At 43.9% G+C, this 27,060-nt stretch overlaps 1 protein-coding gene across 1 annotated transcript in view; it reads right to left on the reverse strand.

The window, feature by feature from the left end:
• Positions 1 to 1,065: 1,065 nt before the first annotated feature.
• The window catches only part of LOC129852925 (mucin-2-like), a 39,548-nt gene continuing 13,553 nt past the window's right edge, over positions 1,066 to 27,060 (reverse strand). Inside the window, exons 12-58 of the mRNA XM_055918523.1 lie at positions 26,966 to 27,056; positions 26,766 to 26,872; positions 26,422 to 26,635; positions 26,195 to 26,320; positions 25,843 to 25,960; positions 25,542 to 25,680; positions 25,236 to 25,346; positions 24,864 to 24,933; positions 24,603 to 24,740; positions 24,339 to 24,503; positions 24,138 to 24,232; positions 23,913 to 24,039; positions 23,459 to 23,711; positions 22,838 to 22,890; positions 22,474 to 22,580; positions 22,123 to 22,274; positions 21,868 to 22,006; positions 21,672 to 21,782; positions 21,352 to 21,531; positions 20,993 to 21,232; positions 20,712 to 20,868; positions 20,402 to 20,530; positions 20,050 to 20,197; positions 19,650 to 19,693; positions 19,372 to 19,555; positions 15,999 to 17,823; positions 11,450 to 13,595; positions 9,126 to 10,594; positions 6,794 to 7,196; positions 6,472 to 6,677; positions 6,169 to 6,340; positions 5,801 to 6,048; positions 5,414 to 5,597; positions 5,058 to 5,259; positions 4,671 to 4,843; positions 4,472 to 4,541; positions 4,249 to 4,370; positions 4,022 to 4,053; positions 3,520 to 3,688; positions 3,251 to 3,355; positions 3,065 to 3,105; positions 2,734 to 2,856; positions 2,495 to 2,593; positions 2,287 to 2,415; positions 2,037 to 2,076; positions 1,713 to 1,836; positions 1,066 to 1,545 (exon numbers count right to left, since the gene is read on the reverse strand). Of these exons, the coding sequence (XP_055774498.1) occupies positions 1,332 to 1,545; positions 1,713 to 1,836; positions 2,037 to 2,076; positions 2,287 to 2,415; positions 2,495 to 2,593; positions 2,734 to 2,856; positions 3,065 to 3,105; positions 3,251 to 3,355; positions 3,520 to 3,688; positions 4,022 to 4,053; positions 4,249 to 4,370; positions 4,472 to 4,541; positions 4,671 to 4,843; positions 5,058 to 5,259; positions 5,414 to 5,597; positions 5,801 to 6,048; positions 6,169 to 6,340; positions 6,472 to 6,677; positions 6,794 to 7,196; positions 9,126 to 10,594; positions 11,450 to 13,595; positions 15,999 to 17,823; positions 19,372 to 19,555; positions 19,650 to 19,693; positions 20,050 to 20,197; positions 20,402 to 20,530; positions 20,712 to 20,868; positions 20,993 to 21,232; positions 21,352 to 21,531; positions 21,672 to 21,782; positions 21,868 to 22,006; positions 22,123 to 22,274; positions 22,474 to 22,580; positions 22,838 to 22,890; positions 23,459 to 23,711; positions 23,913 to 24,039; positions 24,138 to 24,232; positions 24,339 to 24,503; positions 24,603 to 24,740; positions 24,864 to 24,933; positions 25,236 to 25,346; positions 25,542 to 25,680; positions 25,843 to 25,960; positions 26,195 to 26,320; positions 26,422 to 26,635; positions 26,766 to 26,872; positions 26,966 to 27,056 (11,694 nt within the window). The 3' untranslated portion in view covers positions 1,066 to 1,331. The remainder of the gene's footprint in view (positions 1,546 to 1,712; positions 1,837 to 2,036; positions 2,077 to 2,286; positions 2,416 to 2,494; positions 2,594 to 2,733; positions 2,857 to 3,064; positions 3,106 to 3,250; positions 3,356 to 3,519; positions 3,689 to 4,021; positions 4,054 to 4,248; positions 4,371 to 4,471; positions 4,542 to 4,670; positions 4,844 to 5,057; positions 5,260 to 5,413; positions 5,598 to 5,800; positions 6,049 to 6,168; positions 6,341 to 6,471; positions 6,678 to 6,793; positions 7,197 to 9,125; positions 10,595 to 11,449; positions 13,596 to 15,998; positions 17,824 to 19,371; positions 19,556 to 19,649; positions 19,694 to 20,049; positions 20,198 to 20,401; positions 20,531 to 20,711; positions 20,869 to 20,992; positions 21,233 to 21,351; positions 21,532 to 21,671; positions 21,783 to 21,867; positions 22,007 to 22,122; positions 22,275 to 22,473; positions 22,581 to 22,837; positions 22,891 to 23,458; positions 23,712 to 23,912; positions 24,040 to 24,137; positions 24,233 to 24,338; positions 24,504 to 24,602; positions 24,741 to 24,863; positions 24,934 to 25,235; positions 25,347 to 25,541; positions 25,681 to 25,842; positions 25,961 to 26,194; positions 26,321 to 26,421; positions 26,636 to 26,765; positions 26,873 to 26,965; positions 27,057 to 27,060) is intronic.

The following is a 27,060-nucleotide window of genomic DNA, read 5'->3' on the forward strand; positions in this document are numbered from 1 at the left end:
GTGACACTGTCTGATCTGCAGATTGCCCCATTAAACCCCACCATGTTGTCAATGGCACAAGAACGTTATCACCCTATTCTAGCTACAAATTTTATTATACCTTTACTAACTTGTGATTGCTTGGCAAGTTTTGTTACGTCAATATATTTTCAAAAGCCACTAGTAGCTAGCTACAGGTAACTGCCAAAATAATAGAAAATCTTGAGTAAATGAGGGTTGTGATGGCTCTGTTATGGTGTGTGTTGCATTTTCCTGCCATGGTTTATGACCACTCAACCCATAGAGCAGTGGTATTCAAACTTTTTCAGCGAGGACCACCTATATTTTCAGCCAGATTTTTACATCAACAAATAACTTTTAATTCATTTCATTTTCATCTTTTTCATCTTTCATCTCTCTCATCTCTCAAAATGTTATCTTTCAAATTATCTTTCTCGAAAACGTTTGTATATTGTCCCATACAACAATCAGTACCCTATTTTTATTTTATTTTGGCGACCCCACTGCAGTTCCGTTGCAACCCCGACTTTGAATACCACTGCCCTAGAGGGCAAGATAAACACCAGTACTGTACATACACCACCATTCTGAGTGATCACCTTCAACTTATGGTGAATCATTTCTATCCTGATGGGAGTGGATGACAATGCCCCCATCCACAGGGCACGAGTAGTCCCTGAATGGTTTGATGCGCATAAAAACTATTTAAACCATATGGCTGTTTCAGTCACCAGACCTCAACCCAATTGAACACTTATGGGAGATTCTGAAGCAGCGCCTGAGACAGCATTTTCCACCACCATCAACAAAACACCAAATGATGGAATTTCTCTTTGAAGAATAGTGTCGCATCCCTCCAGTAGAGTTTCAGACACTTTGAGAATCTATGCCAAGGTGCATTGAAGCTCTACTGGCAGCTCCTGTTGGCCCAACGCCCTATTAGGACACTTTATGTTGTTACTGTTATTTTGCCAGTTACCTGTACATACTTCTAAGTAGCATAATGTTACTGTTATGGTGGTCACTGTGAATAGCTTGAAGGATTGTGAGAATTCCTCAAAGAGCAAAAGGAACATGCAGAAGCACATGATGCTGCTGTTGTTTATTAATTACTACAAATGAGAAAAGAGATTCTCCACTACATTTATCATAGAAAATACATTCATTTTACAATGAAGGTATAAGAACATAATGCTAAGCGCTGCCGATTGTAGAAATACACTGGCATGACAGATTTAATTAAAACGTAACAAGAAAACAAATTTGGACTAAAACATTCCTTGACATGAGGATAATTCCTATATCAGTGTGCATGTTGTCTCCCTAGACGTTTAGCGGCTTCTCCTGCGCTGTCTCGTCGTCCCCGGGGCGGCGGTCGTGCCTGCATCACAGTCTGTGACATGACATCCACACGACTCAACGTGGATGTAAGAGTGCTTGACCTTTGACCCATCAGGGCACATCAGCTCCACCTCTTTCTGGCTAGTGGTCGCCTCTTGGCAGCAGGAGCAGTAGTGCATCATGGTGTTCGCCTCTGCTGAGTACCTGCACATTCACAGAAACACAAGACAAGTTGAAAAGAGGGCAGGAGCATTAAATAAGTCAAATTGTCTCCTAGTTCATAAAGGGCACACTAGACAGTGAATAGATGATCACTAACTGGGGCCTGAATGACATTGACTAGTGCTGCATTCAGCATCTGTAGTACTTACATAGAAGAAGTTCCACAGTTTCCTGAGCAGGAATTGATCTCCACAGGCTCTGCGGTCGCACAGCCACTGATGACAATGCTAGTGGTGGTGTACTTCATCTCACAGACATTGCTGCGTTCTGTGCCTGGTCAGGAAAGATGCATCAAGAGTTAGGCTACTGTTTGGTATGACACAGATGAAGCAGAAACAGCCAACATATACATTTTTGGCCAGTATGTAGTCACACAATGTTTCCTGTTGGTCTTGTTTAGGTGACATAGCATGCTATTATTAACCAGTAGATAGGTGGTTATTAGGAATGCTTTGGCTGGACGTGTTACTTACAGGTCTTGCAACATCCATTTGCATCTGTCTTTTCTGTGCCCTGGGGTGAAAAATAGGAGAGATGATTTATAAGTGGCAGATTGTATACATTATGTGAGCTCCCTTCCATTCTAAATGTTACTGAAACATCTATCGCTATGACCCAAGAGCGCTAGGAATGATAGTAACATTCTGAGGGAGAATGGAAAACAGTGTAACTGCAGTGTTGATTGTCCCCACGATGGAGAGGTGAGATAGGACAGAAACTCACTGGGACACAGTTCTCTGGGCTGAATGCAGGGCACACAGTCTTCACCTCCACTGGTATATATTGGCCACCAGTTTCCTCACATGTGTACTTCACACATTTGTCACCAGGTGGTGACCACGTTTCATTCACCTATCGCAAAAGGAGAAGAGGATGTTTCAGATCATGCAGACAGATTATGCATCCTCATACACACGCTTGTCGTACTCACCTGAATAGTCTGTTTGGTCTTATCTGGCATAGTAACCACACAGCTTGTCTGCACACACTTCCCACAACACTGACCAGGTATGGCCTGATACTGGAAGCCCTAAGACGAGGATGGAGAGCCATCATTGAATCATTGTTCACTTATTTTATAAGCATGCAGTAGCTTCCAGAGTAGGCTACTGCAAGTTTCTTATAAATATGTAAATTAATTGATCATCTTTGTAAGAGAGACATGACTACCTGTGAACATGTAGTGTCGCAGGAGATATTTGTGCACACAATGTTGTTGAGCTTGGTGCTAGGATCCATGATCGAGCTGCAGGTACAATTCTCACAAGTTCCTTTAGGAACTTCAGCACCAGGCTGGAGTGAAAGAGAGAGACAAAAGTTATCATCCACTATAACAGACTGTTTGAATGGAAGAGGGCCAGAGTGCAAAGGGAGCAGTTCTATAGTAGAATGTGACCAATTATGAGGGCAGCAAACACAATACAGCTTATCTTAAGCTATTTCTGGGTGTATCTTTCAGAAGCTTGTTTAATTTAATTTATTTGAAATGACTTATTCTTACCTGGTACTCAATGTTATTGTAGACACATACACTCTTAGGAACTGAACAGACACACATTGAGAAGGAATCAGTCAGTGATACCAGTGACTCATGTCAGAGTTAATACAAATGCAACCAGTGATACATGGGAATTACAAAGTCAATGAACTAACTAAACCGCTGATGAAGTAAACCAAGGGGACTTACCACAGGTATACTCTGGACAGCAGCTTGAGATGGACGTGCTTATAATTGCCTCCCACCCTGGCTGGCAGTCCATCATGACTTTGGGGCAAAGCAGTGCATCACACTCTGTTACAGAGGTAACCAATGAGAAGTGATTAAAAGACAAGCCGATAGAGGGTCAAATAACCCCTATGACCCTACAGAACACTTCAGATAATCTTGGTCTAGTACTGTATAAATAAGAGTTGGCTTTCTAATGATTTACTTGAAGGGTCTGCTCCATCACTCACCACATGTATATTTCTGGCAGCAGCCTTCTGTCTTGTTCACCAATCTGTATCCAGTCTCATTGCAGATGGGTATGGCTGGTGTGGGGCAAGTGATAGGCTGGCACTGGACAATCATGGAGTCCATGTCACATGTGCACTGCTGGCAACCACTCTCCCATGTATCACCAGGCTTAAGAAAAAAACAGGGTAATGTCAGGTCAATACAGACACAGAAAAGAGTAACTCAACTGTTTTTGTTCTGCAGTGAACTGGATTTAACCATGGCAGTTAATATGAACCATCATTAGGTGAGAAGAAATGGGTTGGAGGTAGTTATTCAGAGATTAAAAGTTTTCTTCTGGTCAGTTCATTGGAATGAATAAAGAGGCCAAGACCTATACTATGTCAATGAAAAGTATCCATCCAAGTAGGTAAGTTTCCCTGACTCACGTGAAATGCATCTCATGATATGTCTATGTGAGAATGAATATCTGGAGAATATTTAGATGGAGGAAATTCTTACCATTTTGGGGTTGCCATCAGGTCCGGTACAGCCTGAAAAATAAATAGAAGTTTTGTCTCACATGGTTGGTGTCAAATTCTTCACACATCAACACATTTTGTTAACCATTCCATTCCAAATAAAGCCTGCAAACCATTATTTATGATTAATTTAAGGTTTCAAAGTACACAAAAGTCTCATTTTTATATTAATAGGTACCTGCAAAATGACCCATAACCCATTCTTACCACAGGAGACCACACAAGTATCAGAGTAGGTGCTGAACAAGACGGTTTTAGATGGACAGAAGCAACCCTCCTTTGTCTTATTGGTCATTTGGGTTTGATTGTTCAAATACTTCACATTATATCTGCATACAAAAGAGGTTTGGGATTATGCAGGAGATCGTTTATTTAAAAGAAGGCTCATATGAATGAAATTTATATGACATCCAATCAGACTGAAGCTTACCTGGTATTACATGTTGGTTCAACTGCTGGACCACATGGCATGTACACCTTAGTGGCTGGGCATGTATGCTCTGCAGGACAGAAACAGGTCACAGTTATGCTAAACACCAGCAAAAACAATGTTTTACGTAGCTGCCTATGACAAAAGTAGCTTCCTATGAATTTGTGGCATGACTACTATGCTTGGATTCATAGCTCACCACATTCTCCATCGGTGGACTTCCTCCATTCAATGCAGATCCCTTTATTTGCACATTCAGATGCATACGCCTCCAGACTAGAGCAGCTAGAATTAGCATTGTTGCAGACATCTGATCTACAGGCCTGAATGAAGGCATCAGGAGAAACCGCTTTATGGCATTCCTCAAAGACCCTTTGAAATAAAATAACATAGAGAGTGATTTAAAGAGATGCATGGAGCGCAACCTTTAACTAGAAATGCCAATGGAACCGTACCTGTATTATGATAAAAAACAGGTGCAAATACAAGAAAATGAACATGACAGAAAATGTACATTACAATTACGAAGTGAATTCTTATTGTGTTCTTGTTCCCTTTTTCAAACTTAGTTTGATATGTTCCTTACTTGCTGTTCATGATTTCACAAATGACTGTCTTGCAGGGGGTAGGGGATGTGCTTGGGGTTGCCGTGTTGGTAGTGGGTGGTGCTGTTGGAGGAGTTGGACAGTCCTGGTTTGGAATCAGCCACTGGCTAGCTGCGACTGAGCAGCTCTGTATCTGACCATTAGGTGACTGGCAGTCATTCTTCTTGGAATTATCACAGGTACCTTGAAAAATATGGATATTAAGTAGGGTAAAACCTAGTTAGCAAGGACAAGTCATAGTTGTCGCAAGCAATTTCTATAGGGTGGTCTAGAGAGGAGCATCTACTGAAAGTTTGAAACTGTGAAATGTTTATTGACCCTCTTTAATAATACTCACCACACTGGCCCTCTGTGATGCCTTGGAAGAGGGAGTAAGGAAGGTTGATGCTAAATGATGACCCCTTGTAAGACACCTGAACCTTAAGATCAGTGATCTCCAGCACGACCTCCACACCAGTACTTGTTAGAGCAATGTCACCCATTCTGTAAGCTGGGTAGATCCGTTTACTGTTGACATATACCTGCATTTGTGTAGAAATTAATACACATTTAGATGGTTGAGTCATGTGTTATCTTGAAAGTAGTAACATGACAATGTTAACCCTAGAATTGGTTTTCATTTAAAGTTATGGGATTTAAATAAAGCATGATAACGCAGCAGCATCATTAAACAATTATGGATATTAATAAAAAGCAATCAGAATGATATTTTTTAAATAGTTACCACGTTTTCTGTTGTTTCACCAGATCTCTGCTGGGTTAGAATCACTTCATAGGATTTGTAGTGAATGATAAGGGACTGAGGACAGAATCCACTGTCAGCGTTTCCACAGTAGTGGTTATCAACAATAATGGTTAGGTTGTATTTGAAGTTGATTTCTTTCACTAAGGTGTAGGAGCAGTTCTCCTGGAAATTGTAATATACTCCATCAAATGTCATGTAGTGAGATCCACCCCATCCACTGCATACACCTGCAACATGTTAAAATATGAGTTGATAATAATCAAAGCTATTGACAGAGGACACTGAAAACTAATGAGCAATAATGTCTTATTTTCATTCAGATTGTTGGGTTGTATGTTGTCACTTACATTCACATTCATATGTAAAGCAGCATCCAGTTGAATCATAGACCTTGACAGGTGGACGGCCATTCTCACACTGTAGTGGCTCCACTGGCTTGCATTTTACTGGTAGCTGGACAACAATGCTGTCCTGGCAAATTGCTGTGGTACAGCTATTCAGCTGCCAAGATTCTCCATTCTGCCATTGATTTGATAAGGGAAAGCAATTACTCAAACATGCACACACAGAGTTGAACATACAAGCATTATACCACAAAGACAAATATACCCATTCACCCATTTTATTATTAAAAACCATATTAAAAATACCTTTCTTGGTGGCTGAACGCTAGTGCAGTCTGGGGAGGATTGAGTTGTTGGTGGTGTGGTCATGGTCTCTTCGGACGTTGTGGGAGAAACAGTGGGTGGTGTAGAGGAAGGACATGGATTTGATTCCACTTCAACTTGGCACGTTGCTTTGCAGTAGGCCGTGAAGCACCACCCTGAAGCATCGGTCACATTATACACTAGGTTCCCTGATTGTTGAGAAAGGCAAGTGTTAGAACATTTCATTTTGCAAATGAAAGTTAATTGAAAGATTAGTGAAATGTAAGTTATTTTGATTGTCTGAATGACATTTATACCATGTTACCTGGTAGATACTGTGTCCCATTAACATTGCAAATGCACTGGCTGGTGGTGACTGCTTGTGATGTTGGTGTAATAATCACTTGTGGCGATGCTGAAGGAGTTCTTGTTGTTGCTAATGGGCCTGTGATGACAACTGGCTCTGTTGTTTCTGTACTTGTTGCTGAAGGCTGTGATGTTGAACTTGAAGTTACAATTATATAAGTTGTAGACGATGTAGTTGGGCCGGTGGTGACTTCTTTTGGTGGCTTTGTGGATGTAGATGGACTTGTCTCAGTTGTGGTTTCTTCAACTGTTGTAGTTCCACCTGTGGTAGGTGTAATTACCTCTGCAGTTGTTGTGGTTGAAGTTGTGGGATTGGAAGTAATGCCAACTGGCCCTGTTGTTTCTTCACCTGTTGATGTGGGCTGTGGTGTTGAGGTAGAGGTTTCAACACTTACGGTGGTGGAAGTGGTTGTTGGGCCAGTGGTGACTCCTTTAGGTGGCACTGTGGATGTAGATGGAATTGTCTCCGTTGTGGTTTCTTCAACTGTTGTAGTTCCACCTGTGGTAGGTGTAATTACCTCTGCTGTTGTTGTGGTTGAAGTCGTGGGAATGGAAGTAATGCCAACTGGCCCTGTTGTTTCTTCACCTGTTGATGTGGGCTGTGGTGTTGAGGTAGAGGTTTCAACACTTACGGTGGTGGAAGTGGTTGTTGGGCCAGTGGTGACTCCTTTAGGGGGCACTGTGGATGTAGATGGAATGGTCTCTGTTGTGGATCCTTCAACTGTTGTTGTTCCACCTGTGGTAGGTGTAATTACCTCTGCAGTTGTTGTGGTTGAAGTCGTTGGATTGGAAGTAATGCCAACTGGCCCTGTTGTTTCTTCACCTGTTGATGTGGGCTGTGGTGTTGAGGTAGAGGTTTCAACACTTACGGTGGTGGAAGTGGTTGTTGGGCCAGTGGTGACTTCTTTAGGTGGCACTGTGGATGTAGATGGAATGGTCTCCGTTGTGGTTTCTTCAACTGTTGTAGTTCCACCTGTGGTAGGTGTAATTACCTCTGCAGTTGTTGTGGTTGAAGTCGTGGGATTGGAAGTAATGCCAACTGGCCCTGTTGTTTCTTCACCTGTTGATGTGGGCTGTGGTGTTGAGCTAGAGGTTTCAACACTTACGGTGGTGGAACTGGTTGTTGGGCCAGTGGTGACTCCTTTAGGGGGCACTGTGGATGTAGATGGAATGGTCTCCGTTGTGGTTTCTTCAACTGTTGTAGTTAAACCTGTGGTAGGTGTAATTACCTCTGCTGTTGTTGTGGTTGAAGTCGTGGGAATGGAAGTAATGCCAACTGGCCCTGTTGTTTCTTCACCTGTTGATGTGGGCTGTGGTGTTGAGGTAGAGGTTTCAACACTTACGGTGGTGGAAGTGGTTGTTGGGCCAGTGGTGACTCCTTTAGGGGGCACTGTGGATGTAGATGGAATGGTCTCCGTTGTGGTTTCTTCAACTGTTGTAGTTCCACCTGTGGTAGGTGTAATTACCTCTGCAGTTGTTGTGGTTGAAGTCGTGGGATTGGAAGTAATGCCAACTGGCCCTGTTGTTTCTTCACCTGTTGATGTGGGCTGTGGTGTTGAGGTAGAGGTTTCAACACTTACGGTGGTGGAAGTGGTTGTTGGGCCAGTGGTGACTCCTTTAGGTGGCACTGTGGATGTAGATGGAATGGACTCCGTTGTGATTTCTTCAACTGTTGTAGTTCCACCTGTGGTAGGTGTAATTACCTCTGCAGTTGTTGTGGTTGAAGTCGTGGGAATGGAAGTAATGCCAACTGGCCCTGTTGTTTCTTCACCTGTTGATGTGGGCTGTGGTGTTGAGGTAGAGGTTTCAACACTTACGGTGGTGGAAGTGGTTGTTGGGCCAGTGGTGACTCCTTTAGGTGGCACTGTGGATGTAGATGGAATGGTCTCCGTTGTGGTTTCTTCAACTGTTGTAGTTCCACCTGTGGTAGGTGTAATTACCTCTGCAGTTGTTGTGGTTGAAGTCGTGGGATTGGAAGTAATGCCAACTGGCCCTGTTGTTTCTTCACCTGTTGATGTGGGCTGTGGTGTTGAGCTAGAGGTTTCAACACTTACGGTGGTGGAACTGGTTGTTGGGCCAGTGGTGACTCCTTTAGGGGGCACTGTGGATGTAGATGGAATGGTCTCCGTTGTGGTTTCTTCAACTGTTGTAGTTAAACCTGTGGTAGGTGTAATTACCTCTGCTGTTGTTGTGGTTGAAGTCGTGGGAATGGAAGTAATGCCAACTGGCCCTGTTGTTTCTTCACCTGTTGATATGGGCTGTGGTGTTGAGGTAGAGGTTTCAACACTTACGGTGGTGGAAGTGGTTGTTGGGCCAGTGGTGACTCCTTTAGGGGGCACTGTGGATGTAGATGGAATGGTCTCCGTTGTGGTTTCTTCAACTGTTGTAGTTCCACCTGTGGTAGGTGTAATTACCTCTGCAGTTGTTGTGGTTGAAGTCGTGGGATTGGAAGTAATGCCAACTGGCCCTGTTGTTTCTTCACCTGTTGATGTGGGCTGTGGTGTTGAGGTAGAGGTTTCAACACTTACGGTGGTGGAACTGGTTGTTGGGCCAGTGGTGACTCCTTTAGGGGGCACTGTGGATGTAGATGAAATGGTCTCTGTTGTGGATCCTTCAACTGTTGTTGTTCCACCTGTGGTAGGTGTAATTACCTCTGCAGTTGTTGTGGTTGAAGTTGTGGGATTGGATGTAATGCCAACTGGCCCTGTTGTTTCTTCACCTGTTGATGTGGGCTGTGGTGTTGAGGTAGAGGTTTCAACACTTACGGTGGTGGAAGTGGTTGTTGGGCCAGTGGTGACTTCTTTAGGTGGCACTGTGGATGTAGATGGAATGGTCTCTGTTGTGGTTTCTTCAACTGTTGTAGTTCCACCTGTGGTAGGTGTAATTACCTCTGCTGTTGTTGTGGTTGAAGTCGTGGGAATGGAAGTAATGCCAACTGGCCCTGTTGTTTCTTCACCTGTTGATGTGGGAGGTGGAGATGAGCTAGAGGTTTCAACACTTACGGTGGTGGAAGTGGTTGTTGGGCCAGTGGTGACTTCTTTAGGTGGCACTGTGGATGTAGATGGAATGGTCTCCGTTGTGGTTTCTTCAACTGTTGTAGTTCCACCTGTGGTAGGTGTAATTACCTCTGCTGTTGTTGTGGTTGAAGTCGTGGGATTGGAAGTAATGCCAACTGGCCCTGTTGTTTCTTCACCTGTTGATGTGGGCTGTGGTGTTGAGGTAGAGGTTTCAACACTTACGCTGGTGGAACTGGTTGTTGGGCCAGTGGTGACTCCTTTAGGGGGCACTGTGGATGTAGATGGAATGGTCTCCGTTGTGGTTTCTTCAACTGTTGTAGTTAAACCTGTGGTAGGTGTAATTACCTCTGCTGTTGTTGTGGTTGAAGTCGTGGGAATGGAAGTAATGCCAACTGGCCCTGTTGTTTCTTCACCTGTTGATGTGGGCTGTGGTGTTGAGGTAGAGGTTTCAACACTTACGGTGGTGGAAGTGGTTGTTGGGCCAGTGGTGACTCCTTTAGGGGGCACTGTGGATGTAGATGGAATGGTCTCCGTTGTGGTTTCTTCAACTGTTGTAGTTCCACCTGTGGTAGGTGTAATTACCTCTGCAGTTGTTGTGGTTGAAGTCGTGGGATTGGAAGTAATGCCAACTGGCCCTGTTGTTTCTTCACCTGTTGATGTGGGCTGTGGTGTTGAGCTAGAGGTTTCAACACTTACGGTGGTGGAACTGGTTGTTGGGCCAGTGGTGACTCCTTTAGGGGGCACTGTGGATGTAGATGGAATGGTCTCCGTTGTGGTTTCTTCAACTGTTGTAGTTAAACCTGTGGTAGGTGTAATTACCTCTGCTGTTGTTGTGGTTGAAGTCGTGGGAATGGAAGTAATGCCAACTGGCCCTGTTGTTTCTTCACCTGTTGATGTGGGCTGTGGTGTTGAGGTAGAGGTTTCAACACTTACGGTGGTGGAAGTGGTTGTTGGGCCAGTGGTGACTCCTTTAGGGGGCACTGTGGATGTAGATGGAATGGTCTCCGTTGTGGTTTCTTCAACTGTTGTAGTTCCACCTGTGGTAGGTGTAATTACCTCTGCAGTTGTTGTGGTTGAAGTCGTGGGATTGGAAGTAATGCCAACTGGCCCTGTTGTTTCTTCACCTGTTGATGTGGGCTGTGGTGTTGAGGTAGAGGTTTCAACACTTACGGTGGTGGAACTGGTTGTTGGGCCAGTGGTGACTCCTTTAGGGGGCACTGTGGATGTAGATGGAATGGTCTCTGTTGTGGATCCTTCAACTGTTGTTGTTCCACCTGTGGTAGGTGTAATTACCTCTGCAGTTGTTGTGGTTGAAGTCGTTGGATTGGAAGTAATGCCAACTGGCCCTGTTGTTTCTTCACCTGTTGATGTGGGCTGTGGTGTTGAGGTAGAGGTTTCAACACTTACGGTGGTGGAAGTGGTTGTTGGGCCAGTGGTGACTCCTTTAGGGGGCACTGTGGATGTAGATGGAATGGTCTCCGTTGTGGTTTCTTCAACTGTTGTAGTTAAACCTGTGGTAGGTGTAATTACCTCTGCTGTTGTTGTGGTTGAAGTCGTGGGAATGGAAGTAATGCCAACTGGCCCTGTTGTTTCTTCACCTGTTGATGTGGGCTGTGGTGTTGAGGTAGAGGTTTCAACAGTTACGGTGGTGGAAGTGGTTGTTGGGCCAGTGGTGACTCCTTTAGGGGGCACTGTGGATGTAGATGGAATGGTCTCCGTTGTGGTTTCTTCAACTGTTGTAGTTCCACCTGTGGTAGGTGTAATTACCTCTGCAGTTGTTGTGGTTGAAGTCGTGGGATTGGAAGTAATGCCAACTGGCCCTGTTGTTTCTTCACCTGTTGATGTGGGCTGTGGTGTTGAGGTAGAGGTTTCAACACTTACGGTGGTGGAACTGGTTGTTGGGCCAGTGGTGACTCCTTTAGGGGGCACTGTGGATGTAGATGGAATGGTCTCTGTTGTGGATCCTTCAACTGTTGTTGTTCCACCTGTGGTAGGTGTAATTACCTCTGCAGTTGTTGTGGTTGAAGTCGTTGGATTGGAAGTAATGCCAACTGGCCCTGTTGTTTCTTCACCTGTTGATGTGGGCTGTGGTGTTGAGGTAGAGGTTTCAACACTTACGGTGGTGGAAGTGGTTGTTGGGCCAGTGGTGACTTCTTTAGGTGGCACTGTGGATGTAGATGGAATGGTCTCCGTTGTGGTTTCTTCAACTGTTGTAGTTCCACCTGTGGTAGGTGTAATTACCTCTGCAGTTGTTGTGGTTGAAGTCGTGGGATTGGAAGTAATGCCAACTGGCCCTGTTGTTTCTTCACCTGTTGATGTGGGCTGTGGTGTTGAGGTAGAGGTTTCAACACTTACGGTGGTGGAAGTGGTTGTTGGGCCATTGGTGACTCCTTTAGGTGGCACTGTGGATGTAGATGGAATGGTCTCCGTTGTGGTTTCTTCAACTGTTGTAGTTCCACCTGTGGTAGGTGTAATTACCTCTGCAGTTGTTGTGGTTGAAGTCGTGGGATTGGAAGTAATGCCAACTGGCCCTGTTGTTTCTTCACCTGTTGATGTGGGCTGTGGAGTTGAGCTAGAGGTTTCAACACTTACGGTGGTGGAAGTGGTTGTTGGGCCAGTGGTGACTTCTTTAGGTGGCACTGTGGATGTAGATGGAATGGTCTCCGTTGTGGTTTCTTCAACTGTTGTAGTTCCACCTGTGGTAGGTGTAATTACCTCTGCAGTTGTTGTGGTTGAAGTCGTGGGATTGGAAGTAATGCCAACTGGCCCTGTTGTTTCTTCACCTGTTGATGTGGGCTGTGGTGTTGAGGTAGAGGTTTCAACACTTACGGTGGTGGAAGTGGTTGTTGGGCCAGTGGTGACTCCTTTAGGGGGCACTGTGGATGTAGATGGAATGGTCTCTGTTGTGGATCCTTCAACTGTTGTTGTTCCACCTGTGGTAGGTGTAATTACCTCTGCAGTTGTTGTGGTTGAAGTCGTTGGATTGGAAGTCATGCCAACTGGCCCTGTTGTTTCTTCACCTGTTGATGTGGGCTGTGGTGTTGAGGTAGAGGTTTCAACACTTACGGTGGTGGAAGTGGTTGTTGGGCCAGTGGTGACTTCTTTAGGTGGCACTGTGGATGTAGATGGAATGGTCTCCGTTGTGGTTTCTTCAACTGTTGTAGTTCCACCTGTGGTAGGTGTAATTACCTCTGCAGTTGTTGTGGTTGAAGTCGTGGGATTGGAAGTAATGCCAACTGGCCCTGTTGTTTCTTCACCTGTTGATGTGGGCTGTGGTGTTGAGCTAGAAGTTTCAACACTTACGGTGGTGGAACTGGTTGTTGGGCCAGTGGTGACTCCTTTAGGGGGCACTGTGGATGTAGATGGAATGGTCTCTGTTGTGGATCCTTCAACTGTTGTTGTTCCACCTGTGGTAGGTGTAATTACCTCTGCAGTTGTTGTGGTTGAAGTCGTTGGATTGGAAGTAATGCCAACTGGCCCTGTTGTTTCTTCACCTGTTGATGTGGGCTGTGGTGTTGAGGTAGAGGTTTCAACACTTACGGTGGTGGAAGTGGTTGTTGGGCCAGTGGTGACTTCTTTAGGTGGCACTGTGGATGTAGATGGAATGGTCTCCGTTGTGGTTTCTTCAACTGTTGTAGTTCCACCTGTGGTAGGTGTAATTACCTCTGCAGTTGTTGTGGTTGAAGTCGTGGGATTGGAAGTAATGCCAACTGGCCCTGTTGTTTCTTCACCTGTTGATGTGGGCTGTGGTGTTGAGGTAGAGGTTTCAACACTTACGGTGGTGGAAGTGGTTGTTGGGCCATTGGTGACTCCTTTAGGTGGCACTGTGGATGTAGATGGAATGGTCTCCGTTGTGGTTTCTTCAACTGTTGTAGTTAAACCTGTGGTAGGTGTAATTACCTCTGCAGTTGTTGTGGTTGAAGTCGTGGGATTGGAAGTAATGCCAACTGGCCCTGTTGTTTCTTCACCTGTTGATGTGGGCTGTGGAGTTGAGCTAGAGGTTTCAACACTTACGGTGGTGGAACTGGTTGTTGGGCCAGTGGTGACTCCTTTAGGGGGCACTATGGATGTAGATGGAATGGTCTCCGTTGTGGTTTCTTCAACTGTTGTAGTTCCACCTGTGGTAGGTGTAATTACCTCTGCAGTTGTTGTGGTTGAAGTCGTGGGATTGGAAGTAATGCCAACTGGCCCTGTTGTTTCTTCACCTGTTGATGTGGGCTGTGGTGTTGAGGTAGAGGTTTCAACACTTACGGTGGTGGAAGTGGTTGTTGGGCCAGTGGTGACTCCTTTAGGGGGCACTGTGGATGTAGATGGAATGGTCTCTGTTGTGGATCCTTCAACTGTTGTTGTTCCACCTGTGGTAGGTGTAATTACCTCTGCAGTTGTTGTGGTTGAAGTCGTTGGATTGGAAGTCATGCCAACTGGCCCTGTTGTTTCTTCACCTGTTGATGTGGGCTGTGGTGTTGAGGTAGAGGTTTCAACACTTACGGTGGTGGAAGTGGTTGTTGGGCCAGTGGTGACTTCTTTAGGTGGCACTGTGGATGTAGATGGAATGGTCTCCGTTGTGGTTTCTTCAACTGTTGTAGTTCCACCTGTGGTAGGTGTAATTACCTCTGCAGTTGTTGTGGTTGAAGTCGTGGGATTGGAAGTAATGCCAACTGGCCCTGTTGTTTCTTCACCTGTTGATGTGGGCTGTGGTGTTGAGCTAGAAGTTTCAACACTTACGGTGGTGGAACTGGTTGTTGGGCCAGTGGTGACTCCTTTAGGGGGCACTGTGGATGTAGATGGAATGGTCTCTGTTGTGGATCCTTCAACTGTTGTTGTTCCACCTGTGGTAGGTGTAATTACCTCTGCAGTTGTTGTGGTTGAAGTTGTGGGATTGGATGTAATGCCAACTGGCCCTGTTGTTTCTTCACCTGTTGATGTGGGCTGTGGTGTTGAGGTAGAGGTTTCAACACTTACGGTGGTGGAAGTGGTTGTTGGGCCAGTGGTGACTTCTTTAGGTGGCACTGTGGATGTAGATGGAATGATCTCCGTTGTGGTTTCTTCAACTGTTGTAGTTCCACCTGTGGTAGGTGTAATTACCTCTGCAGTTGTTGTGGTTGAAGTCGTGGGAATGGAAGTAATGCCAACTGGCCCTGTTGTTTCTTCACCTGTTGATGTGGGCTGTGGTGTTGAGGTAGAGGTTTCAACACTTACGGTGGTGGAAGTGGTTGTTGGGCCATTGGTGACTCCTTTAGGTGGCACTGTGGATGTAGATGGAATGGTCTCCGTTGTGGTTTCTTCAACTGTTGTAGTTCCACCTGTGGTAGGTGTAATTACCTCTGCAGTTGTTGTGGTTGAAGTCGTGGGATTGGAAGTAATGCCAACTGGCCCTGTTGTTTCTTCACCTGTTGATGTGGGCTGTGGAGTTGAGCTAGAGGTTTCAACACTTACGGTGGTGGAAGTGGTTGTTGGGCCAGTGGTGACTTCTTTAGGTGGCACTGTGGATGTAGATGGAATGGTCTCCGTTGTGGTTTCTTCAACTGTTGTAGTTAAACCTGTGGTAGGTGTAATTACCTCTGCAGTTGTTGTGGTTGAAGTCGTGGGAATGGAAGTAATGCCAACTGGCCCTGTTGTTTCTTCACCTGTTGATGTGGGCTGTGGTGTTGAGGTAGAGGCTTCAACACTTACGGTGGTGGAAGTGGTTGTTGGGCCATTGGTGACTCCTTTAGGTGGCACTGTGGATGTAGATGGAATGGTCTCCGTTGTGGTTTCTTCAACTGTTGTAGTTCCACCTGTGGTAGGTGTAATTACCTCTGCAGTTGTTGTGGTTGAAGTCGTGGGATTGGAAGTAATGCCAACTGGCCCTGTTGTTTCTTCACCTGTTGATGTGGGCTGTGGTGTTGAGCTAGAGGTTTCAACACTTACGGTGGTGGAAGTGGTTGTTGGGCCAGTGGTGACTTCTTTAGGTGGCACTGTGGATGTAGATGGAATGGTCTCCGTTGTGGTTTCTTCAACTGTTGTAGTTAAACCTGTGGTAGGTGTAATTACCTCTGCTGTTGTTGTGGTTGAAGTCGTGGGAATGGAAGTAATGCCAACTGGCCCTGTTGTTTCTTCACCTGTTGATGTGGGCTGTGGTGTTGTGGTAGAGGTTTCAACACTTACGGTGGTGGAAGTGGTTGTTGGGCCAGTGGTGACTTCATTAGGTGGCACTGTGGATGTAGATGGAATGGTCTCCGTTGTGGTTTCTTCAACTGTTGTAGTTCCACCTGTGGTAGGTGTAATTACCTCTGCTGTTGTTGTGGTTGAAGTCGTGGGATTGGAAGTAATGCCAACTGGCCCTGTTGTTTCTTCACCTGTTGATGTGGGCTGTGGTGTTGAGGTAGAGGTTTCAACACTTACGCTGGTGGAAGTGGTTGTTGGGCCAGTGGTGACTTCTTTAGGTGGCACTGTGGATGTAGATGGAATGGTCTCCGTTGTGGTTTCTTCAACTGTTGTAGTTAAACCTGTGGTAGGTGTAATTACCTCTGCTGTTGTTGTGGTTGAAGTCGTGGGAATGGAAGTAATGCCAACTGGCCCTGTTGTTTCTTCACCTGTTGATGTGGGCTGTGGTGTTGAGGTAGAGGTTTCAACACTTACGGTGGTGGAAGTGGTTGTTGGGCCAGTGGTGACTCCTTTAGGGGGCACTGTGGATGTAGATGGAATGGTCTCTGTTGTGGATCCTTCAACTGTTGTAGTTCCACCTGTGGTAGGTGTAATTACCTCTGCAGTTGTTGTGGTTGAAGTCGTTGGATTGGAAGTAATGCCAACTGGCCCTGTTGTTTCTTCACCTGTTGATGTGGGCTGTGGTGTTGAGGTAGAGGTTTCAACACTTACGGTGGTGGAAGTGGTTGTTGGGCCAGTGGTGACTTCTTTAGGTGGCACTGTGGATGTAGATGGAATGGTCTCCGTTGTGGTTTCTTCAACTGTTGTAGTTAAACCTGTGGTAGGTGTAATTACCTCTGCAGTTGTTGTGGTTGAAGTCGTGGGAATGGAAGTAATGCCAACTGGCCCTGTTGTTTCTTCACCTGTTGATGTGGGCTGTGGAGTTGAACTAGAGGTTTCAACACTTACGGTGGTGGAAGTGGTTGTTGGGCCAGTGGTGACTCCTTTAGGTGGCACTGTGGATGTAGATGGAATGGTCTCCGTTGTGGTTTCTTCAACTCTTGTAGTTCCACCTGTGGTAGGTGTAATTACCTCTGCAGTTGTTGTGGTTGAAGTCGTGGGAATGGAAGTAATGCCAACTGGCCCTGTTGTTTCTTCACCTGTTGATGTGGGCTGTGGAGTTGAACTAGAGGTTTCAACACTTACGGTGGTGGAAGTGGTTGTTGGGCCAGTGGTGACTCCTTTAGGTGGCACTGTGGATGTAGATGGAATGGTCTCCGTTGTGGTTTCTTCAACTGTTGTAGTTCCACCTGTGGTAGGTGTAATTACCTCTGCAGTTGTTGTGGTTGAAGTCGTGGGAATGGAAGTAATGCCAACTGGCCCTGTTGTTTCTTCACCTGTTGATGTGGGCTGTGGTGTTGAGGTAGAGGTTTCAACACTTACGGTGGTGGAAGTGGTTGTTGGGCCAGTGGTGACTCCTTTAGGTGGCACTGTGGATGTAGATGGAATGGTTTCCGTTGTGGATCCTTCAACTGTTGTAGTTCCACCTGTGGTAGGTGTAATTACCTCTGCAGTTGTCGTGGTTGAAGTCGTGGGATTGGAAGTAATGCCAACTGGCCCTGTTGTTTCTTCACCTGTTGATGTGGGCTGTGGTGTTGAGGTAGAGGTTTCAACACTTACGGTGGTAGAAGTGGTTGTTGGGCCAGTGGTGACTCCTTTAGTTGGCACTGTGGATGTAGATGGAATGGTCTCTGTTGTGGATCCTTCAACTGTTGTAGTTCCACCTGTGGTAGGTGTAATTTCCTCTGCATTTGTGGTGGGTTCCTTTGTTGTTGTGGTTGAAGTCATTGGATTGGAAGTAATGCCAACTGGCCCTGTTGTTTCTTCACCTGTTGATGTGGGCTGTGATGTTGAGGTAGAGGTTTCAACAATTACTGTGGTGGAAGTGGTTGTTGGACCAGCGGTGACAATTTTATGCGGCTGTGTTGAACTTTCAGTGGTAGTATATGTAGTTACCTCTGCAGTTGTTGTGGGTGCATTTGTAGTTGTGATTGAAGTTGAGGGCTGTGATGTTGAGGTAGAGGCTTCAACATTTTCAGTTGTAGATGATGATGCTGTGGTGTGTGTGAATATCCCGGATGTAGTTGGATTGGTAATTTGGGAGTGAGGCTCTGTTGTCAATATTCCACCTGTGATGACTGATTCTGTTGTTGTTAAGGGATTTGTTGTTGATGTTAAAGGCCACAATGTACCTGTTAGGTGAGGAAGTGTTTTTGTAATTGACTCAATCATAGTCACTGAAGGTGTTCTGGTGACATGTGATGTCGTTGTTGCGATACCAGTGGTGACTACTTTAGGTGGCTTTGTAGATGTGATCGTCTCATTTGTGGTTTCTTCCTTTGTTGACGTTTCGGCCGTGGTCGATGTAGCTACTTCTCCACTTGTTGAGGGTACCATAGTTGTTGTAGTTACAGTTGTCGGTTTTGGAATTGTGACTGTACTTGGTCCTGATGATGTAGTTGAAGGATTTAATGATGAACTTGTGGTGATTTTAGGGGTCATCTCCATTGTTGTGGAAGACCAAGTTGAAGTAGATGTTGGTTCTGTTTTTGAAAAAGATGTATCTTTAGTTAACTTGGCTAGAATGATAACATTTTAATTTACCAAATAGCTCGTATTTACAATACTTATCATTCATATTCAATTTGAACATATCGTCAACATGAATTAAGCTCATCACTACCACCTACAGTAGGGTCCACCCGAACCCGAATACCCCAGACTCCACCAGGGGCCCGAGCTGGTACGGGTCCAAAATTCGAACTTTTCCTTCTGGTCCGGGCCGAGTCATGTTTGATTGTCATTGGTCTTAATGCTGATTGACCTGAGTGGACCTGAATAGACCCGACCACAGTTCTGCATAGCTTGTACCATATTTATTTTACGCTAATATGGTGAATTTATTGACTTATAGAAGGCCTAGACAAAATATACAAAATATACAAATTAACCAGAGGAGCATCTTGGCTGATAAATATAATTATTTTGTCACTCGGGTCCAATCAGGTCTGGTCTAGACCTGGACCAGTTAGGGTATGGGTCGGGTCTAGGTCTGGTTGTCGTCGGGTCCATTCGTGTTTGGGTCTGATTGTCCTCAGGTCTGTTCGGGTCCAGGTCCACCTGGACCCGAACACCGTTTTGGACCCGAGAAGACCTCTACTACCATCTTACATACAAATTGCTATTAGGTTCCATCAAGATTTCCATTTACCAGTATGCTATTTAGCAAAAATTGGGCTGCCCTTTAATCATTCAAGAGTTTCTGTGCTTACCAGGTGTTGAGAAGTGGAAGACAGTTGTGGGCTTTAGCGTTGTCGTAGAGGCCCGTGTTGTTGTTGTGGTCAGAGGGGAAGTTGTGGTTGGTACTGGAGTTGTGGTCACTTGACAAGGGGAAATGTTCCTGGTAATGGTTCCGTTCACGGCGCAAACAGCAACTATGCAGTTACCAATCCCATCTGTTGTATTGTAGAGGGTTGCTCCATATGGCTGTTGTTTACCATTATACAAGCATGTACAATCTGCAATAAAAAAAAGTATTTTAAATTAGATTCAATCAATGTTGCTTTGGTCATTGCTAAATACTTTACTTTTATTTGATGATGTCATCCTTACCATTTACATTATAACTACAACTCACTCCAGTCATTGTGCAGGTGCTTTAAAAGAAGAACAATGATTTACATGTTTTAATTATTCACAGTTTCAAATGATATAGACATAAATGTTTTGTTCAAATTATTATCATAGAGGTATAACTAGTCAGGGCTTGGTAATAAAGTACTGTAAGTTGTGAAATGTATGGGGAGCAAGGCAAGTTTTCAGATTGCCATATAGCCATAATTGGCATCACTATGGAAAAACTAGCATGACCTTCCCATCTTAGACAAACCCCTTTACCACCCTCTTCCCTAAAATTTACACAATACAGAAAACCTAATACTTTCACAGTTAGAACATTCAAAATATGCTCTGAAATAGCACAGTTACTGTGAATTGAATGATTTTAACATACCATGTTTCACAGTTTTGTGCCGGAAGATTCTGTCCATTGGTGTACTGGTTTCCTTCATAGTCATAACAGCCACATTGTTCCCTCTCCACACACTTCATTGTCTCCTCATTGAAGTAAGGTTGTGCCACAGGACAGTTAGGATAGCAGCCTGTAATAAGCACAATAGCCAAGAGGTTACAAAAGGTCAAGTCTTGTTAAGGATAACAGTAGTCAGTGTAAATGTAGCCTGAGGCTGCTCAGACACACAGCATGTATATTTATAACCATTGTTGGGGTCAGTTTCAATTACAATTGATATTCAGAAGTCATATCCACGTGAGACAAAATATGTGTTAGATGATCATATCCCTACCTTCCAATGCTGGAATTAAAGTAGAACAGTCTCCGGAAGGGTTTCTGCAGGTCTTCATACACTGAGCTCCACATGCCTTGTAGTGCCACTCACATTCTCCAGTGGGGTTGTAGTAATCACAGAACAGTGCTGTTTGTGGTGGACAAAATATGATGGGCAAAAAATAGTTCATTAATTGAACTAGAATAATGATCCCTTTTCATGATCAACTGTCCAATATGATAATGTGTCAACCTGGTCCAGTAATGAATTGACAAGTTCTGTAATGTAGTTGAAAATCACATTTAATGTTGATTGTGAAGAAACTTACGGCAAATTCGAGGGGTTCTCCAGGCTACGCAGGCTCCAGCTTCATTGCAGGCCTTTGCATAAGCTGCCACAGCGGTACAGAAGCACTCACAGTCTCCACCACTGTCACAAGCACATGAGTCTCTCACACAAGCATCGTAGTAAGGAGAGGGGTCCACCTTGAAAGCACAGCAATGTGTTGTAAGATATACAGAAGTTGCATGGTGAAGTACATTTCTTAGTCCACAAAAGACAAATCCACATATCTTACTAGTAGTGTATCCAAGTTGAATATATCCATACCTGGTTCTGGCAGGCTGCGAAGACATCACTCTTAATGATGCTGCACTGTTTCTGGGCCCAAGACGCTCTGTACGGGTTGGAGGCACATGGGTGCACTACAGCGGATACACTTGGGCAGCTTGATGAAACTTTCCAGCTGTTTCCAAATTCCACCGGATCAACAACTGTCGCCTGGGCTCTAGTGGTGAAGTCATTGTTTGCGTTGCCATCATAGTTTCCACACAGACCACACACTTGCCCCTGAAGAAAAGAGATCATGAATGAAAATGATTGATTTGGCAGGGTTCTACAAAAGTCTTGGTAATATCAGTTTTGACTGAATACTGAATTCATTTCTTCATCAGAGTATTTTAATGTACCTGGTATTGTGGGCTAAGCTTGATAAAGAGACTGGTCTTCTTGTCCCACATGAGGATTAGACCACTTTTGACTTCAATAACCAGATAATTCCCCAGAAGGCTGATCTGTTTAGGAAACTGCTCTTGTGGAGTACTCCTGACAACTTGAGCGGTCCCATCTGCCAATATGAGCTCACTGGTCTGTAATAGAGAAATATGTATTCATACATAACTTGGTCTAAAATCGGATCTCAACTTGATGTTTGATTGATGATTTGTTGATTGTTCTTTACACGAGGGATGGAATGTACAGTATTGTGTGAAGTCAAGTTGCTCATTACCCCCAGGAAGAGCTTGATGGTCTTGGAGCAGGTGGTGCCTTTAGTTCCACAAGGAACGTTCTCAGTGAGAACTCTGAAGCTGCCACTGCCATTAGTATTGCCACAGTAGTCCTGTGCGAAAGGAAAATATTCTTAATATGTTTAAAATTCACACTTTCAATGCTGATACAATTCTACCAAATAAAGAGACACAAACCTGAATGAGAGTGTATTCACAGTTTCCATTAAAGTTGAACCTTTTCTCATCAAAGGTGATATAGTGACCCTCTCCGTAAATTGCACAAACTCCATCACAAAGATGTGTGGTACACTGCCATTGACTGTCCTTGCAAGTACTGTGAACAACACACACATAATGTCATAAAAATTGCCTGACATTTTTTTCATTATTTGTAAGTCTGTGTTCTTTATGTTTTCTCCCCCTGAGTTGTAAAACACAAAACAGGCATACCATGTATTGCAGTCAACCTTAAGAGTCTCTCCAGCTTGGTAAGTAGCTCCATTGTGAGAACAAGGACAAAGTTCCTCCTTGATGCAGTCTCCGTTCCCATCAGACACCAGTCCAGTGGGGCACATACACCCTGATGTGCACTCTGTGCTGATCTAAAGGGATTGAACAAAGTGCACACATAAGTCATGGCAAATTAAAGAGATATGGACGATGTTTTTGTACACCGGGGGAGGAGGGGGGTGGGTATTTGACATAATTGAGATTCTCAAAAGTTTTTGTTCAGTCAACACAAAACTCAGTATAATAGTGACAATATGTGACAATCCCATTTAGAGTGAATGGGGGACTCACACAGGTCATGTCCAGAGTTTTGCAGCTCTTCTGACACTCTGAACCTGAAACTCCTGGAGGTGCATTTGAGCAGTTGAAGAAAACCATTGGCAGTGTGCATACTGGGGATATATGAGAATACAAGTAAAAAAAACTATTTTCAATTCTCAAACAAGCAGAATATAATTATCATATATCCAGAAATATCCACATTCATCATAATTAATCACATTGTCTTACATGAATTGCTTGAATCCTCTTGGTTAATTTCAAATGTACCTGTTTTGTGAAGGATGCATGTAAAGGGTTAAATCATATTAAGCCATATTTTTTATAAATGAATTGATCAATTAAATTAATAAATTGAAAGCAAAGATCATAAACTTACTAAATTGTCTTGCTCCCCCAGTGCAACTCAGTGTCCCTTGTCTGCAAGTACTGTAATATAGTTACAGTATTAATAGTTATAGATAGTAAGATAATCAAATTAACAGCAAATATCATTATGACATGATTTAATACACAGTTTTGAATATATCCATGAAGTTTCATTTGTACTTGTATTTATTTTGGTCTCTTAGCTTTATATGTATCAAATCAAATCAAATGTATTTATATAGCCCTTCTTACATCAGCTGATATATCGAAGTGCTGTACAGAAACACAGCCTATAACCCCAAACAGCAAGCAATACAGGTGTAGAAGCACTGTGGCTAGGAAAAACTCCCTAGAAAGGACAAAACCTAGTAAGAAACCTAGAGAGGAACCAGGCTATGAGGGGTGGCCAGTCCTCTTCTGGCTGTGCCGGGTGGAGATTATAACAGAACATGGCCAAGATGTTCAAATGTTCATAAATAATAATAATAATCACAGTAGTTGTCGAGGGTGCAACAACTCAGCACCTCAGGAATAAATGTCAGTTGGCCTTTCATAGCCAATCATTGAGAGTATCTCTACCGCTCCTGCTGTCTCCTGCTGTCTTTATATGTATGAGGGAGGTTCCTACCAGGTGGCACCGTCTCTGCTGATAGTCTCTCCTGCAGGGACCACCGAGCCCTTGTCATAGCAGGGACAGTTGGTGGGGGCAACACACTTGGCAGCCTCGTCCATGTAGGTGCCCTCTGCACAGCCACAGCCGTCCACCAGAACAAACTTCACCTGGCAAGATTGGTCTGTCATGCTCAGTGAGCGGCAGCTGCGTCCACAGCTGGTCATGTTGTAGGTATAAACTGTTTGACTGGGACAGGTGGCGAATTTATCTGAGAAAAGTCATTAGATATGAGTAGTATTAGCAAGATATTGATTTCCTTATATCTTTGTATTTGTGCAGTTTTCAGGTTATTTGTATTTAGTAACTACTGTTGTTGTTTCAGTAAAATCATTCTATTCTAATCAATTTTCAGCACTCATTATAATGACACATTGCGAGAGGTCTCCATGGTGCCGTGCTGTCTACTCACTGCAGATAGTGTCTCTCCAGCCACTGAGCTGGATACCCTTGGCAGCACACGCGTGGACATAAGAGGAGACGGCAGCACACATGCAGTCCTCACTCTTCTCACAGTTACAGCTGTCATACATGCAGTTCTGTTGGAAAAAGAGTCAAAGTGTGTCAAGACTATAAACTCATCACATAACAGTTTAATGGTTTTACTTTATGATTGTATCCTTCTTAACTAACTTACGGTTTTGTAGGTGTCTGGTCTTATTTCAGAATGGCAAGGGGAGAACACTCCTTTAGGATCCGATAACATGGAACACCAGTGCTGGGCATATTTCTCTGTGAAAAAGACAATCATAATATCAACATAAGCATATACTATCTTATATAACTTTGTTATAATCATTCAAATAGTGATTAATCCGTAGGCTTAATAAATATGTACCATTTTCGATGCTCAAACTGCAGGGGTTTTCAAAGCTAGTCTTGACATCAGGACAGCTGGCCATGGTTTTCCATGTGTTGGCAAAAGCTACAGCTGTGCCCTCCACCAATCCACTGATGACTCTGAACTCATCTGCCTGAACGTCATTGTAGTTTCCGCAAAGGCCTGTGGAATATAATTGAAGCCATATGATGTTATTAGATGTTTATGAATAGAGATACCGAAGAAAAAGGTATGAAACTGATGGATGAATCTGAAGCATACCACAGGTTGTTCCTTTGTAGGATGAGATGGCAGTTATGTAGATCTGCATAACTGGTGAAAGCTGGATCTGAAGTTGAACTCCAAGAGTTGTCTGTATAACAATGTAGAATGAGGAGGGCTTGAAGACGGTCACTTCAGCTGCAATCCATGAAATAAATAGATGGACATCATTAAGGCTTCATCTAGTGAATATAAATGATATGGAGTTCATACACTGATCCACACTACAATTTAATTTGGCATTCCAATGGATTGTCTCACCTGTATTGAGTGGGAGCTGAGAAAGAATCTGATTTACAAAAACACTTCCACATGACTGGACTCGGATCACCTGTGAATTAGATAAGATAATGGATTCAAAAAAAATCTAATTGGTTCATATATGTTTATTGAACAATCCCCTCGAGACACAAACATTACCATGCATGAGCATTTTAAAAGATTGCAAACAGCCTGGCAATATTTGCCAAATCAGGGCAATTTTAAGAAGTTTATTGTGTGTGTAGTCAAAAAGTTTTAGGGACATTTATTTGCAAGCCAGTATAATTATCTTCAAGAAGTGATTTGGTTTGGAAAAAGGTTGACAGGTCATTCTGTTATTTTCTCTGAAACATATTTGGAGAGTTGTCTTACAGTGGATCTGCTGGAGAGGGCTAGGGTAACAGCCCTCATACAGGTCTGAGTGTCAGTCAACCCACATTTCACAATGTCTCCCAGCACGGTGAATTCAGTTCCATTGCATTGCTGAAAGAAAACGAGCATGAGTTTGAAGGCAAAAACATGTAACGAGAGTGACTCGTTTGGACCCATTTCTATGTCAACATATGGCTTCAGGAAAAGCTATTTTACCTCACCTTTTCACCTTAGTTTGCACTGTAAACGTATCAAGAGTTTCTACTTGCATCTATTGCTTTGCTATACTGCACCACATGAACTGACCTTGGTCAGAATGTAAGAGCAGTCCCCATGGAAGGTGTAGGCTTTCCCATCATAGGTGTTGATGTGGGATCCTCCCTCCACAGAGCAGGTCCCAGGACAGTCCTTGTCTGTACAGGCCCACTGACCACCAGCACATTTGCTAAAGGGAACATTTACAGGCTCATATCACAACTGCATTCATACAGTATTTTATAAATATTTATGATATAGTTTCTATAATCACAATGTAGATTTTTGCATGATTCATGGAAATGAGGCATGGGATATGTGATGTTTAAATCAGATGATGTACTTGGCCTACCATTCTTTACAGTTGCTGGTGTAAGATTCTCCAGATTTGTATACTTGTCCATTGTGGACACAAAGGCATTCGCTCAATGGAATACAGCCACTGTTGCTGACATCATCAAAAACAGTACCTATTTGGTGAGAGATCAGGCAGAATTCAGTAGATTTAAATTATTCTAATGTTCTTTACACAGAGAACTTCACTGACTCGAGAAAGTAACTGAGAGAAACATCCAATATTTACTTATTTCATTATCAAAGACTTCTGCACACGTTGACATAAAAGGCATAATGGGTAAAAGGTGTGGTGTTTTCATGATGTGCTTAAGGTTAACTTGTACAACAGAGTTGAACCTATGTGGTACCTAGAGGACAGAAGCAGCCGTCTGTACAGTGGTCTTCACACAACTGTCTGGCCTCTGGGTTGGAGCAGGTGTCAACACAGGGGCTTCCACACTCCTGGTACTCCATGTTGTAGGGGCATGTCTTATCTGAGAAAATAAACATTGTGATTAACTGTTTCCTTAAAATAGATTGTGAACATGATCGTTTAGTGTTTGCTGGTCATGTTGAAGAGTATATGCATGCTTACAGCAGAACTGTTCAGTCCTCCATTGCTGGGGCTTCCCCCCTGCGTGAACACACTGACGGGAGTACTCTGAGATGGTGTTGCACAGGCAGAAGGAGTTGGTGCTGTTATCACAGTGGCACAGGTCTGCAAGGCAGGTCTTGATGAAGGAGTCCATGTCCAAATAATTAGCGCAGCTACTGAAAGCTGCACTGGAGAGTAGCTGCTGACAAAATTCCTACAAATAGAGACAAACCACAAAAGGTTACCATATAGAAAACATTTGTTGGATCACATGGATTAATTGCTATTTCTAACTTCTATTAACATTGTTTCGTATTCTTCTTCTGTGGTTTGAATTGGAATACCTCATCTCCACAACTCTCCACAGAAGTTAGCATAGGCTCCTCACAGACTTCCAGCGGGCCATCCAGTTTCCAGAGGTTTCCATAGTCAGAGCTAGAGAGTTCCCCACCTGCAACAGCACAAACATTGACAATTAGATTTTCCACCTACAGTATGTAATGTAGTTACATTTCAGTTTTGGCATTTTCAGAAATTATTTTACCATTGATGATGAACTCGTTGTATGTTTGGACTTCATTGAAGTCACCACACAGTCCGCAGGTCTGGTTTCTGTACTTCTCGTTCATTTCAATCTGC

This window comes from Salvelinus fontinalis, chromosome 4, assembly GCF_029448725.1.
Source record: "Salvelinus fontinalis isolate EN_2023a chromosome 4, ASM2944872v1, whole genome shotgun sequence".
Lineage (NCBI taxonomy): Eukaryota > Metazoa > Chordata > Actinopteri > Salmoniformes > Salmonidae > Salvelinus > Salvelinus fontinalis.